Genomic DNA, 15,456 nt, shown 5'->3' with positions numbered 1-15,456 from the left:
GGTTTACTGACCATGATGTGGACAGCAGATTTCCTGCAATTTCCCCTGCAACAGTAGCTGGTAGAACAGACCACTTTGCATCTAAAGATACATCCACAGTTGCTGGTGAAACATAAAAAAAAAAATCTGTGTAAACCATGATCAATAAATCCTAAAGCTCAACACTGCCCAAATTAAAAATGCAGTTTCCTAGGTTTAAACTGTTTCTTTAACTATAGTTTACTGAACAAGCTATTATTCTCACAGAATTGTAAATCATAAACTGGATTGTAAATTGGAATGACTGGGTATACATATGTCACTGAGTTAAAACCAGGCTGGCAAGCTAACGAGTGAAAGATTTAGAAAGCATTCGAATGTGCCCTTCATGAATTAAATAGAAAGGCCGATTATTAGGATTTTGCGTTGGCAAGCTTTTAATTTATTGTTTAAAAGCTGACTTGCTTATAAGCTGAATTCTTTTGTTTTTTGGTGTCTTCCAGATATTTTCACTTTGTTATGCATTTTGCTCTCTGTTTTGCTGTATTTGCCTTTTACATTTTTCTTTGTAGATTATAGAAATAAAAATTAAACAAAAAGGGATGAGGGTACTCAGCCACTTATACACTGAAAGTGGAATTTTCCATCTTTGTAGAATCTTCGCAGTCAAAGACAGGTGTCTGGTAAATTTTTTCCACTCTCATTTTTAGGAGATTGGAATGTTTAACCACATATAATTATAGACAATTGCAAATTTATGCTGGGAAAAAACCCAGTATCTGCTAAATTGTATCCTACCAAAACAATGTTTGCCTCTCAATTACATTTACGTGCTAGTGTCTTTGGGTATTGTGATGCACTTTTTAGAAATCTTCAGTAGTTTGTGATGAAGACGAACCAAAATATCTGTATATACTAAAAATCTCCTGTTTATCTGTTTGCAACCTTTGATTAGGCAAAACCAGGGCTTTTTTTGTCATAGAACGCCCAGAACGGAGTTCCGGCACCTTTTTTGGATGGAACCTTATAGTGTAGGCAAGGCGGGTTGTATGACATGTGTGAGTTCCGGCACCTTTTTTTTTTTTTTTTTTTACAAAAAAAGCACTGGGCAAAACAATGCTTCATAGGGCAACAATTTTTGAATCAACATACCTAAAATGGGTTAGCTAAAAGAATATGTCCAAATCAGGACACATTACTCCAGTGGGATTGAAATTTGGCAAAGCTGTGTCCATTTAATGCCACTGCGCCACCATAAGCAGCTGTAGCCATGTTGTCTTCTCCAATGTCCCCTGCCAGCTTCCCACAAGGAAAGTCAATGGAGGAGCTAGCAAGAGGTCAGAAGTCATTCCCACTGCTTTTTCCCCCATGTGTAGTCATTCTGTTTCTCAGTTTGGATAAGGAAATATCTCTGAAACAATGACCCAAAGGGTCAGGGGTTGTTTATTTATTTCTCTTCTCACATTAGAATAGGTATAGATTTTGTCTTCTAACATTTCCATTTTCTTGAATACAAAATCTCTAAGTTACCTCTCCACTAGCTGTCATGCACAGGCCACGTGATGATGACTTTGGCAGAAATGTTGCACAACACAGAGTCCTTAAACAAGCAAATAGAGAAGCAAGGCAGATTGTTGTTCTGCATGTTCTGCAGTTGTTAGTTGAGAGTTCTGCAAATTGTAGGAGGCAGCCATGGTGGGGAAGCTGTCATATAGTCTTGATCTCTTTTAAACTTATCTGCCCCAATCTCATGTGACTCAGCTATCCTTTTGTGACAGTGCATTCCCCCCCCCCGCGCGCCTGACTTGTTTTCTTAATGATGACAACATTAAACCCATGACGAGTTATTGTGAAAGAATCAGATCTGTAAAGGAGCCATGAAAAGAGGAAACTAAACTCTTTGTCTTGCTGCCTCCAGGAAGCAGGACAAAGGGAGAAATGGATTTATAATGGGTTTACATAAAATCTAAGGATGCGAATAAATGAAAATGTTAATATGGCCAAAGGCCAACAACTTGCTAAGGAAGTTAGCTTGTGGCCTAGCTTGCTACATGAACTTAATCAAATGAAGAGGAATCTGGTGGCACAGAAGGATCCTGAATTGTCAGATCCTGAATTGGCATAAAAATAGATTGTATCACAGGAACACCCTTCGGAAGAGGAGTCAAGATCTGCAAGATGGTGGGCAGTGACACAGTCCAGCCCCCTTCCCCTTTTGTATGGAGGTGAGATGTTAATGCCAGTGCTAAGGCACTTAGTTTGCAATGTCACAGATGTTAACATAAATCCTTTTTTTCCCAAAGAAAGAAATGCATCTCTGTCATGTGTCTTGCAGAGTCCTCCCAACTACCAGTGTATTTGCCCAAGAGAAGGGGGAGAGAGCGGCCCACTGTCCACCCATAATACAGCCTGTGACTTTAAGATGCGTAGTTTGCCACCATCTGTGTTAGAGGACATAAGAACATTTATACCATACACCTGAATATCATCAAGTCCTAACCTATACAGTACACATCATTAATATCCCTCCTCACTTTATGAAATGCCCTGGTCAAAGAGGATGAGGTTTGTCAGTTTCTCTGGACTAGAATGAAAACTAGAGGGTTAAAACTTCACACATTTATGACAAAGATCACATAGTTCTAAAGTAGCTTCTTGGGTGAAACAAAGTATACAATCAAGGATTTTGTGGCAGAGTTATGAGAAATGTTAGTTCTATACAGCTGGCTCAGGAATTCTGGGAGTTGAAGTCCATGAGTCATAAAAGAGTCAAGATTGCCTACCCTTGTGCCTAGTTAAAACAGAACATAGATAGGAATTCTGTCTTCCCAACTGTTCATTTATCCAGGTTTGGAAAACCCAACAATGATTTCATATAGTTTCGCAAATTCTATGAATAATTTCCAGTCATAATTTTCTCCCTACCAAATAAGATGCCCAGTTTAACTGTGAATAGTAAATATGCTTTGAAATCATTTCAAAGTTTTTAATAGAATGCTGCATGTAGCATACAGATGAGTGTCACCAAATTTACAAGAACCACTGCATTTTTTTTCTTTCTTTAGTTCATCTGTAACCAGGTGTCATTAGTGAGGAGTAGCTTTCTTTCCGAGCCTAGTCGACCAGAAATAAAATTTTAAAAAAGTAGCTGAACTGGTAATGTGATAGAATTGTAGGTTTTTTTTCTGGCTTCCTCTGAATTCCCAATCTAAAACATATCACAGGGGCTGAGATTTGGGGGAGAAGGGGATGCTCACTACTGGAGTTGGTTGGTGGGGTAAGAAGATTCCATCCCTCTGTTATTTGTCTCTTAGTCCTGGGTTTTTGTTTAGTTTTAAACTTTTAATTTGCATAGTTTTAATATTTTAATTACTTTTTTATTTATCTTTTTGTAATCTGTAAGCCACCCAGAGTCACCTTATAAGGGAGATGGATGGCATAAAATATAAATATAAATAAAAATTGTGACCAAATCTTCCATTCAAGGACTCACCAGGCCAAATCCTACTTAGCTTATATTGTAAGATCAAACAAGGTCACTCATGCCTTGCTAACCATTATGGTTTTAAAGTTTAAAAAGCCCTATACAATTTGTATGATTTCTTCTCAGCAAAGCAATATAAAAATGTTATTACAGGTAGTCTTGACCCTATGACCACAGTTGGGACAGAATTTCCAAAGCTAAGCAAGGCAGTTGTCATAGGAGCCGTGTCTGATTTTACATCCTTTTTTTGCCATGGTTGTAAAGTGTGTGTGTGTTAAATGAATCCAGTTTCTCCACACCCCCCACACCCGCTTGACTTTGCTTGTTGGAAACCAGTTGGAAAGGTTGCAAATGGCTGTCACACGACCAGATTGTAATTGTAAATACTTCTGTTGCCAATCACCCAGATTTTGATCATGTGACTGCAAGGTTGCTGTAATTGTCATCGCTGATAAGACTGTCATAAGTCAGTTTTTTCAGTACCATTCTAATTCTGAACGGTTGCTAAACAAACAGTCATAAATTGCAGATTACCTGTATTACATTTTTCTATCTTTCACATTGAAAATTAAAATGTAAATTCAATGTAAAGATTGATTTATATGAAGCAAAATTTGGTACTAGCTACAAAATTTGCATAATGGTATAATTCACAATTCACCAAAGCCCCCCTACCCCCACTTCAGTAAAAAAAACTGACATCTTTGGAGTAGGAAAATCCCATAGAAATTTTCAGAGCAGTGCACTTTTTTTTTTTAAATGTGTAGATATAAAACATCCTGGAAATTGGATTTCTTTTTAGAAGGTTTAACCTAGCCCAAGGGATAAGGCTGCTATCTGGCAATATCCAAAGGACTCTTTTTATATGACGTATTTATAATTAATGGAAATGTTGAGCAATGTCACCTGTACTAAAAGAATACTTAGATAGTTAATATTCACCACATATATTGATTCTGCAATTATAATGTGAGGACCAGTAATTATCAAATCTAACCTTCTGTATCTGTTTGTTCCAGATGCATAATGATTTACAACACATTAGAAAGGTATTTATGCTTTGAATTTATATATATAATAATAATGTTGGAAGGGACCTTGGAGGTCATCTAGTCCAACCCCCTGCTCAGGCAAGAAACCCTATACCATTTCGGACAATGGCTGTCCAGTCTCTTCTTAAAAACTTCCAGTGTTGGAGCATTCACCGCTTCTGGAGGCAGGTTGTTCCACTGGTTAATTGTTCTAACTGTCAGGAAGTTTCTCCTTAGTTCTAGGTTGCTTCTCTCCTAGATTAGTTTCCATCCCTTGCTTTTTGTCCTGCCTTCAGGAACCTTGGAAAATAGCTTGACTCCCTCTTCTTTGTGGCAGCCCCTGAGATATTGCAACACTGCTATCATGTCCCCCCTCGTCCTTCTCTTTACAAGAGGAATTACTATAACCGTGCAAGTGGATTATATATAGTCCTCGACTTACAATCAAAATTGAGCCCAAAATTTCTGTTGCTAAGTGAGAAACTTGTTAAGTAAATTTTATCCCATTTTACAACCTTTCTTGCCACAGTTGTTAAGTGAATCACTGCAGCTGTTAAGTTGGTGAGATGATTGTTAAGTGAAACTGGCTTCCCCATTGATTTTGCTTGTCAAAAGGACGCAAAAAGTTATTGCATGACTCCTGGACACTGCAACCGCCGTAAATATGAGTCAGCTGCCAAGCGTCTGAATTATGATCACGTGACCAAGGGGATGCTGCAATGGTCATAAGTGTGAAAAACAGTCATAACTCACTGTTATTCAGTGCTGTTGTAACTTTGAATGGTCATTAAATGAATTGTATGTATGTTGTATTTTATTGTATGTTGTACTGATTTGTGCAATTACATTTGCAAACACTGAAAGACTATATAGAAGTTTAAGAAGTTTAAGAGTATAGTTCAATGGAGTTTTTTTTATAGAGTTGACTAAGTTTGTATAGCAGACTCTGGAAGAGACTGTCCAAAGAATATTGGCAAAGATGTTTTTTTCCTTTTGCTCCTCTTAAATTCCATGAATTTCTTTGACAAAGCAAACTAAAAAACAGTAGCTCTGAGTTCACATGTTCCTTTACAAGGCAGAAGGAAGCATAAAAACTGGGTGAAGGAGAAGAGAAATGGGAGGGATAGCTTTGTAATTGATTTAGGCGACAATATAATACATCTATTGTTCCCCAGCTGATAAAGTCCAAGGAGATAAGCTTGATACATTGTGCAAAGAATAGTAATTCTAGATTTGTTTTATCACTGACACACCTCTCATCATGCAAGCTAGAATTTGCTATGAATGATAACCCAGCTTGTCTAAAGAACAACATTTATGGGGAGGCTTTTAACTGGGTGTTCCTGAGGATAGAGTTGAATGAGTGTTTTGCTATGGAGGAATAGTTGTCAGTCATTCTCCACTATTGCAAGTCATTTGACTCTACAATTTTGTTCCTTTAGATTCAGTGTTGTCTAGCTCTGAAGGTTAGCTACATTCAAAGATTTCAGGCAAATATTTTCTCCCCAAAACACATCTTACCTGGGGGTTTTTTGAGGGATTTTTGTATTTTTGTTGAGTGGCTTCATAAGCTCCCTAGAATGGGTTCAGTGACCAACTTCTTAAAAGCCCTGAAATGTAGGAGCCCTCTGAACTGCATGGTGGACTGCATCTCTAGGCCCAGTGAGCCGGGGCCAGATACTAAAATATCTGGGAAGAGCCACTGATTCCTCCTAGCCCAGTGGTGGTGAACCTACGGCACTCAGAGCCCTCTCTTTGGGCACCGCACACTATGCCCCGGAGATGGCAACCATCCCTCTTCAACCAGCCGTCCGCTAACTCGCCAAGGTCCCACATGACCAGATGCATCGGCTGATTTCCCTCCCCCCCCCGTCCCCCCCGTCCCCCCCCGTCCCAGCCCTCCTGGCCTTGCATGCTCTCCTTTTCCTGGGTACGACCCACTGCATCGCCTCCTCAGCTGTCGGCCAGCCATCCAGCTCAGAGGTGGCTTCTCTGAACTGCTGGTGGCGGGCTGTGGAGCCCCAGAGTGCGCCAGTCGAGGGGCTGGCAGGCTGTGGCTGCTGACGGGACACTTTTGGCCTCCCTGTGCTCGCTGGCCTCTGTGTGCGGGGGCCAATGGTGTCAGACAGCAGCCGCCCCGACCCCTGCCTTGCCTTGCCCTGCGACAATGGCACCCCCGCCCTGCCTCACCTTGCCTTGCCCTGCAGGACAAGCCTCCTGCCCACCACCCTACCTGCCAGAGACCCCCTGGATCTCCCCCAACCCTGCCTGGCCCCCACAGGCATCCCTCCCCATGAGCAACATCGAGGTGACCACACCCACCTTGGCCACACCCACCCAGTGGGCCAAGCCCACCTGGCACCCAGCGATAAGTAAGTGGGTTTTGGGTTGCAGTTTGGGCACTCGATCTCTAAAAGGTTCGCCATCACTGTCCTAGCCCTTCTCCCATTGTCCCTGTCTTGAAGACCAGTGGTTTCTGTTTGTGTGTGTGTGCTTATGCACATGCTCACAGACATTTCCTGAATCCTATTCTGCACCAGATATGATCCAGTCACCAATGATGAGTTATCAGATGGGGTGAGTAAGGGTGAGCATATTTGGTCTTTCACATGAGGTGAGGAATATCTTTGCCTAGTCCTGCTCCTTATAACTGAAAACCAGGTTTGGCATCAACCTCCACAATCTTTAGGTCAGTGTTTCTGAACCCTGGTAGCTTTAAAATGTGTGGGCTTCAATTCCCAGAATTCCTCCATGCTGGGGAATTCTGGGAATTGAAGCCCATACATCTTAAAGTTGCCAAGGTTGAAAAACACTACTTTAGGAAGTTCCAAAGCCCAAGCAATCCAATAGAATTTATTTTTTTTCAGTAATTAATTATGGTCTTCCAGATATTGAGTTGAGCATCCATTGTTTTTGGCTTACAGCCATGCTGACTAGGGATGAGAGATAAGTTTGGCACTGACATAGCTGAGATTATTCAATGCAACGTCTTTTATTAAGTTCATGCAGTTTGTTGTTTCTTTCATGCCTTTTGCTTGTTTCACATTTTTCCATGGGACATAATTTAAAACTTTTATCCTTTCTTCCTGAGCATAAGAAGCCTTCTAAAAACATCATTTATTATTTGAAATCCAGTTAGATTAGCAGCCATTGTGCAACCAAGCCATGTCAAGACAGAGAGCCATAAATGAGGGAGAAATGACTCCAAAATGACATTTGATCCAGCAAACAAGGTCTCAAAAGTTTCCTTTCATTTCCAGATATTCAGGAGTGAATTTTATGGTTGTTCAGTTGCTAAGTTATGTCCAACTCTTCGCATGGACCATAGAACGCCAGCCCCCCCCCCGTCCCCATCCTTCACTGTCTGTCAGTTTGCCCAAACTCAGACCCACTGTGTGAATGACCCTATCTAACCATCTCATCCTCTGCTGTCCCCTTCTCCTTTTGTCTTCAACCTTTCCCAACTGCAGGGTGAATAGGGAATCTTAAATAGGCAAAATGGCACATTTGTACATAAATGTACGGTACATAAGAAGGAAGTGACAGTGATTTTCAGGAACTGAAAGAGTGGTTTAAGTACAAAAGTATCCGTATCTATTAAAAAATAAAACTAGCAGGAAACCCACCCACTTAAGGTCTGAACATCTTACAATGTGTATCTATGAAAGGGACTGTACAAGGAGGAAACAGTGGAGTATTCTGAAACTGAGTGTGCTTTGGCTAGAAAGTAACAAGAGAACTAACCCACAAGGCAGAGCTTCATACCCACATATCTAGTCCAGCATACTATCTCTGACTGCAGCCAGCTTTATTTGGAACAGCAAAAGCAGAATATGAAAACCGTCCAGTATTAATTTTTGAATAGAAAGCCTAGGTAGATCTAATGAAATAAATAATAGCCTTCCTTGCAGTTTGTCTTCAGTCTGTGGTATTCTGTTACATTGCCTGTGTGTGTGGATGTGGTACTCAGCCTATTAATCAATAGTATGCTCATTCTTCATTAATTTTTCTAGTTTAAGGCCTTGTATAACTATGAAAGGTAATAACTAGATAAATTATTTGTGCATTGTTTGGAGATGTTTTTGATCCTCTACTTACTGCCAATCAGTTTCAGGGATGATGTTTTAATAAGAGAAAATTGTCCTTCTCTACACAGTTAAACATTTCATAAAATTTGATCAGTGCTACATAAAATTTATTCTCCCCTCTTAAATTACCAAACTTCCAGAAAGCAAATGAAAGTTTACTTTCATTTATAATAGTCTTAACATGCCCTACTGATGATGTTCATTCCTTTTCCTTTGTTCACAATTATTACAATATTTCAGTAATTAAGCTACAATCAAGAACATATAGAGAATTTAAAGAAGCCCTTTGTTCAGGCCAGTTATTAAATCTATCCCATTAAGTTGAAGTTTAGTCTAGATGTACAGAAAGTGGGTGGGTGGTTTTCATAGCAAAGGCACACAAGCTGTCCTAGGAATTTCTATATTATTTAACTGAATGGAAGGAGGGGGTGAGGCAGTCACAGAACAGCAAAATAGCTTGAGAAGTTTGGTATCTTCCACTTTGTTTAATTTGCATATTGGGTCATATGATGTTTTGTTTCTGGGCAGTCTTTATATCAACTTGTGATGGTATTGTGTGGAGCAAACTTCAGGTATTTGCGACAACAGAATTTGAACAGCATTAGGAATGTTGCAGGTAACATTATACCATCTGATTTATATACATTTGTTTTCCTTCTTTCTCCCATTAAAGTATATTATCCAGTACAAAGACATACATTATGTATTTATAGTTTAGCCCAAAGAATTAGAAAATAGGATTTGTTACCTAACACCTGCAATATAAATTAAGCTACTATGCAAACACATTCCATTGTATAGAAGACGAGAAATCATTGAAGCCTAAGGCTCTATTGGCAGGAAGAAAAAAAAAGCTTCAGTATGATATAGTTCAGAAACAAAGCCTGCCATCTAAAAAATCCCATCCTTCATTTTGAAGAAGCAGGTTATAAGCAGCATTTTAACTCATGAAGATTTCAAGCAACTCAACTTCATTGTTGCTGGAGGCCAACCTTCATGAAACTCCATCTACAGAAAATAACATATGCTTTGGTTTATTTATCTATTTATTAGATTTTTCTCCTGCCTTTATTACTTTATATGTAACTCAAGGTGGCAAATATACCTAAAGTTTCTCCTTCTATTTTCCCCACCACAACAGTCCTGTGAGGTGGGTTGGGCTGAGTGAGTGGCTGCCCCAAAGTCACCCAGCCAGCTTTTTATGTACAGATATACACACGCAGACACAAATGTAAAACAGGTGAACCCTTGTTTATTGGAAGCATGCCAATGAGAGATGGCAGGTAGGAGCCCTCCTTGACTGGGGCACAGCAAAATTGATGGACGTGGGCTGGTTTTTGTGGGTTCATGGGAAGTGATTCCCAGGAATTGGGGAGAAGGTGAAATCAACTGCTGTTGCTCTCTCCTAGGGTGTGCTTGTCAAAGAGATATTCTCCAAGCCCTCCTTGGGTTGTACCCAAGCGCCGGAGATTGGTAATGTAGTCGCCCAGGACTTTGATAGCTTTGACTTGCTCATCGAGATAATGAGATTCCAAGAAGTCACAAAGCTGGAAAGAGACACAAAGGATAAGAGTTATACACTGCTTGCAGACTCATTGTCTAGGCAGGGTTTTCCAACCTTGGCAACTTTAAGACATGCGGACTTCAATTCTGTCTGGGGAATCCTGGAAGTTGAAATCCACCCATCTTTAAGTTACCACGGTTGGAAAACCCCGATCTAGGGTAAGAATCCAAGACAGCACCACACATCCGTTCCTTAACTTTGACCATTTACTTCTAAAAAAGCACATGTTATTCTAGCATAGGGCTCAAATATTCTGGCATAGAGCTCAAATTGGCTCAAGTTGCCAAGTCTCAGGTTTACTGCTTCAAAGGCACCTTTGTGGATCACCATTAAATCACTGAATGGAGTTTTATTGCTAATTTGCTCTCTTATCTCCACTGCCATCGCACAGCTACATTATTACAGTGGCTGTCATATTTTTTCCTTGCATGAAGTAAAAGAGCATTTCAGCCAATTTTTTTTTTGTGTGTGTGTGGAAAGGAATCTACAGTAACTTAGAGTGGTGACATGAGCAATCGGTCCCCGGTGGGAATTTTGGGGTCAGGGGGAAGAATCCTGATCATATCCCCAATCACAAGACTCACATGTGGGTCTCCCTGGTCACTCGCCAAACGATGCAAATCCAGAAGGGCTTGGTTGACACTCTTTTCCAGTTGGAGTGCTGCTTCCATGGCGTTCAGGCTGCTCCCCCAGGAATCTTTCTCAGGCTTCTGTGGAGGGAAAGCAGCTTGTTTAGATCTTGTGGCTGCTCTTTTTAAAGACTGGGTACATTTTATCCCAAAATCAAATCTTTGACAAGGCTAATGGGGGGGGGGGGCTGGCTGGCAAACGGCTGCTATTTACCTATCATGCTAGGCCAGAGTTATCATGCTAAAGTTGCATAGTTCATAAACAACAATGTCTGGTTTGGTCTAGTGATTAAGGCACCAGGCTAGAAACGGGGAGACTGTGAGTTCAAATCCTGCCCTAGCCATGAAAACCAGCTGGGTGACTTTGCCCAGTCACTCTCTCTCTCTACTCTACACACCTCACAAAGTTCTTGTTGCGGGGAAAATAGGAGGAAGGTGTGCTGGCTATGTTCAGCACCTTGAGTTATTTGTAAAAATAATAAAGGCAGGATACAAATAAATAATACTTAGCTAACCCCTGCAGTGGCTGAATTTGCACGACTAGTTAAATGCACATTAATGCAGGACCTGGTCAAGCCCAAACAGCATAGTCAGTTGATGATCAAATGTGTTTATTAAATTTAGAAGAATGTGAGACTGCCTAACGACTCTGGGAAGATTACATAAATAGAAGAAAGCAAATTTTAAAAAAAGGAACATGTCCAAACAGGCTTATCACACATTCCCTTAACAACAACAATAAAAAAAATCACCAGGGCCTAAACAAAAATAAAGTCCAGGTCTTGGAGCAAAACCGTGACTTTAAAGATTTGCACAATCCTTGTAGGTCCCTTACATTGGGGATATCAGTAGTAGTTAACTGAATCAGCACAGTTAAGTAATTCATGGATGATTGCATTATATGAATACAGCCATTATGGCTCGGTGTGATACGTAAACCCAGACTCAGGGAAGCCCGCCGATCTTGTTATAGGCATTCCATAACATCCCCTTCCCCAAATTGGTGCCTTCCAAATTTGCTGCGACTAGAACTTCCATCAAACTGTGCAGAGCCATACTCAATAGGGACTATAGGCGTAAATTAGCTGGCAAGACCAAGCAATTCAATAATGACACTAAATTCAGAAAGGGATATTTAATGTTAAGGTAGGGTAAATACAGGCAGTCCTCAACTTACAACAGTTCATTTAGTCACCATTTGAAGTTCCACCGGCATTGGAAAAAGTGACTTTTGACTATTTTTCACATTTATGACCATTTCAGCATCCCCATGGTTGCATGAACAAAATTCAGATGCTCGGCAACTGACTCATGATGGTTGCAGTGTCCCAGGGCCATGTGATCACTTTTGCAACCTTCTGACAAGCAAAGTCAATTGGAAAGCCAGATTCACTTAATAACAGTGCTACTAAATTAACAAATGCAGTGATTGTCTATGGAGATTGTCTCAGTCATCCAGGTCATGGTTGTCCCAAAGGTGCTTTTTCAAGAGGCCACTGGACTTTTTTTTTTTTTGAAGATGTTTTGCTTCTCATCCTAGAAGCTTCTTCAGCTCTGACTGGATGGTGATGATTCTTCTATTCCCCACCATCCAGTCAGAGCTGAAGAAGCGTCTTGGGTGAGGAAAAAAACCCCAAGAAAGTCCATTTGCCTTTTGCAAAAGCACTTTTGGGACAACTGCAGTGATTCACTTAACAACTGTGGCAAGAAAAGTTGTGAAATGGGCCCAACCTCATTTTAAACTGTCTCACTTAGCAACAGAAATTTTGGGCTCAATTATGATCGTAAGTCAAGAACTAATTGTACCAGATGTTTGAAAAATATAAGAGGAATTTCTCAGCCATACTTCTCATGAGTTAATTAAGGTGGAGTCTCCTTGAAGCACTTTTTCCTAATCTCTCAGCACCTGGACAGTGTTGCCATTTCTGGGATATTCTTCCAAGCCTAAACTTGCCCTAATGTTTTTCTTGCTGTATTTCATCGAGCGATAGGATTTTTAGGCCTAAAACATCTGGAGGACACCCAGATTGAAGAAAACAGTCTTCTCAATATCTCTTATTAGAGAAGCAGAAGTTTGAGCCACACTTACTATACCTTAATATCTTGTAGGAGGACCCGACCACCACGCTGGCTCTGAAACTTCAGCAACTTGTCAGCATGCTCCCTTTCCTCATGTGACTGAGACCGAAAGAAGCTGGAGACGTTCGCAAGAGCAACATCGTCCCGGTCAAAATACGAAGCCTGCAGAAAGAAACAGAAATTTATATTTGTGTTCCAGTAGGCTTATCTCTATTTCTGGTGTAGATCCACCCAAGAGAGTACATAAGGTTCCCTGGATAAAATGAAAAAAAGGCAGCAGGACAGCAACAAGAAGAGTAGCAGCAGCATGGTAAATTTATAGTCAAACTTGGCAATGTAGACCTCCTAGAATTCCCCAGCCAACATGGAGATGGCCAACTTTATCATTATTATTATGATGATCTAAACTGATGTTCTTCAAATTTGACATACCTGAAGAGCAGTTCTCAAAGTTAAATGAAGGAATGGAGACGTTACCATTTTATGATGACAATAAACTGTTACGTTGAACCACTGGATTCTCACAGAACTCTCACAGGCAGCATAGTTTGAGTGCTGTGGGTCTATATCAGCGCTTCTCAACCTTGGCAACTTTTAGAGAAGTTGGGCTTCAACTCCCAGAATTCCTCAGCCCACAGATCTTAAAAGTTGTTAAAAGATTGGGAAAGACTGGTCTACAACCATGGCAATTTTAAGATGTGTGGACTTCACTGCTGGCTGGAGAATTCTGGGGGTTGAAGTCCACAAATCCACACATCTTAAAATTGGCAAGATTGACAGATGCCGCCTGGATTGAAATTCCTACCCTTTAAGCCAGAGGTTTACACGTGAGTAAGGAGGCTGGTTGTGCTTTCCATCCGCTTTCCAGAGCGCCCGGGGCTAGTCTAAAGGGCACGTGGTGTGCAAAAGTCAGCGTGCTGTTTACCTCTTCTCACCAATCTTGAGCCTTCCCAGTCGCCACCATTTCTTTTTCTAGAGAACAATTCCTCTTATAGTTTTTCTAGAGAAAAAGTTGCTTCGGGAAAGAAAGCCGCCTTAGGTTATTTAGCCAAGAAAGCAGATTACTGCACTAGCCGCCCAAGGTGGAGCCATGACTACGCCTCTCTTTATCAGCCTCCTCAGACTTCCAGATGGGGAAGGGGATAAACTCCCATCACCCTAAGCTAGTCTGGGGATGCTGGCTGGGGATGGCAGGGTGCCGAGGCAGGCTGCCACCCTAGATCCCCCTTTATTTTTATAAATAAGCGGCGAACATACCCCATACCTCCCACCTCCTTCTATTTTCCCCAGAGCAACCCTGTGAGGTAGGTCAAAGAGAAAGTCATTGGCCCGAAGTCTCCCAGCTGACTTGCCTGCCTAAAGCGGGACTAGAACTCAGGTTCCTGCTTAACCACTAGACCAAACTGTCTCTACCCAAAGTGCCCGGCGCCTTCGTCTCCCTGCCCCATACCCACCATGGAGAGGTAGACGTAGCTGGCATACAGCTCCATGTTGACCATGCGGTTGATGGCAGCTTCGCAATCGCGGTGGTAGTTCTGGCGGATCTGGGAGTCCATTTCTGCGGTGGGTTGGAAGAGGCAGCGGCGTCCGGCTCAAGGAGATCCTGCTGGAGGTGGAGGATCGGCAAGCAGCGAGTCGCTCCCTCGTCTGTTTTCAACTCGGGGAAGGAGGAAAGAGGCGATCCAAGGCGGGGAAGAAAAAATAAAAGAAAAGGCGGTGGAACCGATTCCGTTCAAACACTGTTGAAGCAGGAACCGAGCTCTGCAGGACAAAGGGATTCGCGCCCCTTTTATAAAGCAACTGAGCGTTCCAGAAGGACGTGCGCAGCCGCCACCGACCACTCGATCTCGCCAGCTCAGGCCGGAGGTTTGCTAAAGGCGGAGTCTGGGCGGAGGCAGCTCCGGAGTCCTAGCGCCCGCTTCTCCTCGATTCACGTGACGCAGCGTGCACACGGTCTCTTTCCCGCAAGGGGGGGGGGACAGACCTGTGGTTAATTTCGTTCCTCGCTTTTGACCTGCTATGAGAGCAGTAATCCAGTATTTGAGGGGTTGTGCCAAAGAAGAGGGGAGGGGGGTTCAACTTATTTTCCAAAGCACCAGAAGGCAGGACAAGAAATAATGGATGGAAACTAATCAAGGAGAGAAGCAACCTGGAACTAAGGAGAAACTTCCTGACAGTTAGAACAATTAACCAGTGGAACAACCTGCCTCCAGAAGTGGTGAATGCTCCAACACTGGAGGTTTTTAAGAAAAGACTGTCTGAAATGGTGTAGACTAGAGTCTCCTGCTTGAGCAGGGGGTTAGACTAGAAGACCTCCAAAGGTCCCTTCCAGCTCTATTCGGATTGGATTGAACCTGGGAGCTTTGTCATCTGGACAGAGTAGCTGCATGCACGGAGTAAATGAAAACAACTATTAAGGCATCTGAAGACTAGACACTTTCCTGTAATTAGACGAAGGTCCGCTAGAAGTTGAGAAACAAAATCCTTATTGCTGTGGAGCTATAGTAAGTGAAGAACTTTAACCAGTTGGATTTATTTGCTTGCTTACTAGACTTCTGTGGCTGCATATCTCATAACTAGGCAGCCTGCAGCAATCCATAAA

General features: G+C 41.8%; 1 protein-coding gene across 1 annotated transcript; it reads right to left on the bottom strand.

Annotated features, from left to right (window-relative positions):
- Nucleotides 1-9,814: 9,814 nt before the first annotated feature.
- On the bottom strand, nt 9,815-14,720 carry LOC107282497 (ferritin, higher subunit). Its single transcript, XM_015810275.2, has 4 exons — nt 14,309-14,720; nt 12,870-13,016; nt 10,731-10,856; nt 9,815-10,129 (listed from the first exon to the last, which is right to left on the bottom strand). Exons 1-4 carry the CDS (start codon nt 14,408-14,410, stop codon nt 9,968-9,970), a joined length of 537 nt encoding a protein of 178 aa, XP_015665761.1. The 5' UTR covers nt 14,411-14,720; the 3' UTR covers nt 9,815-9,967.
- Nucleotides 14,721-15,456: the final 736 nt, after the last annotated feature.

Source organism: Protobothrops mucrosquamatus, unplaced genomic scaffold, assembly GCF_001527695.2.
Source record: "Protobothrops mucrosquamatus isolate PMUCROS unplaced genomic scaffold, P.Mucros_1.0 scaffold8, whole genome shotgun sequence".
Lineage (NCBI taxonomy): Eukaryota > Metazoa > Chordata > Lepidosauria > Squamata > Viperidae > Protobothrops > Protobothrops mucrosquamatus.
This window is presented reverse-complemented; position numbering and strand designations above follow the sequence as displayed.

Excerpts from the sequence above, each read along its gene's own strand:
- LOC107282497 (XM_015810275.2), bottom strand. The coding sequence starts at position 14,410 with ATGGACTCCCAGATCCGCCAGAACTACCACCGCGATTGCGAAGCTGCC. Across the intron at positions 10,857-12,869 it reads TCCTCCTACAAGATATTAAG|AAGCCTGAGAAAGATTCCTG; the intron begins GTATAGTAAGTG and ends TTCCCTCCACAG. Across the intron at positions 10,130-10,730 it reads GTGACCAGGGAGACCCACAT|CTTTGTGACTTCTTGGAATC; the intron begins GTGAGTCTTGTG and ends GTCTCTTTCCAG.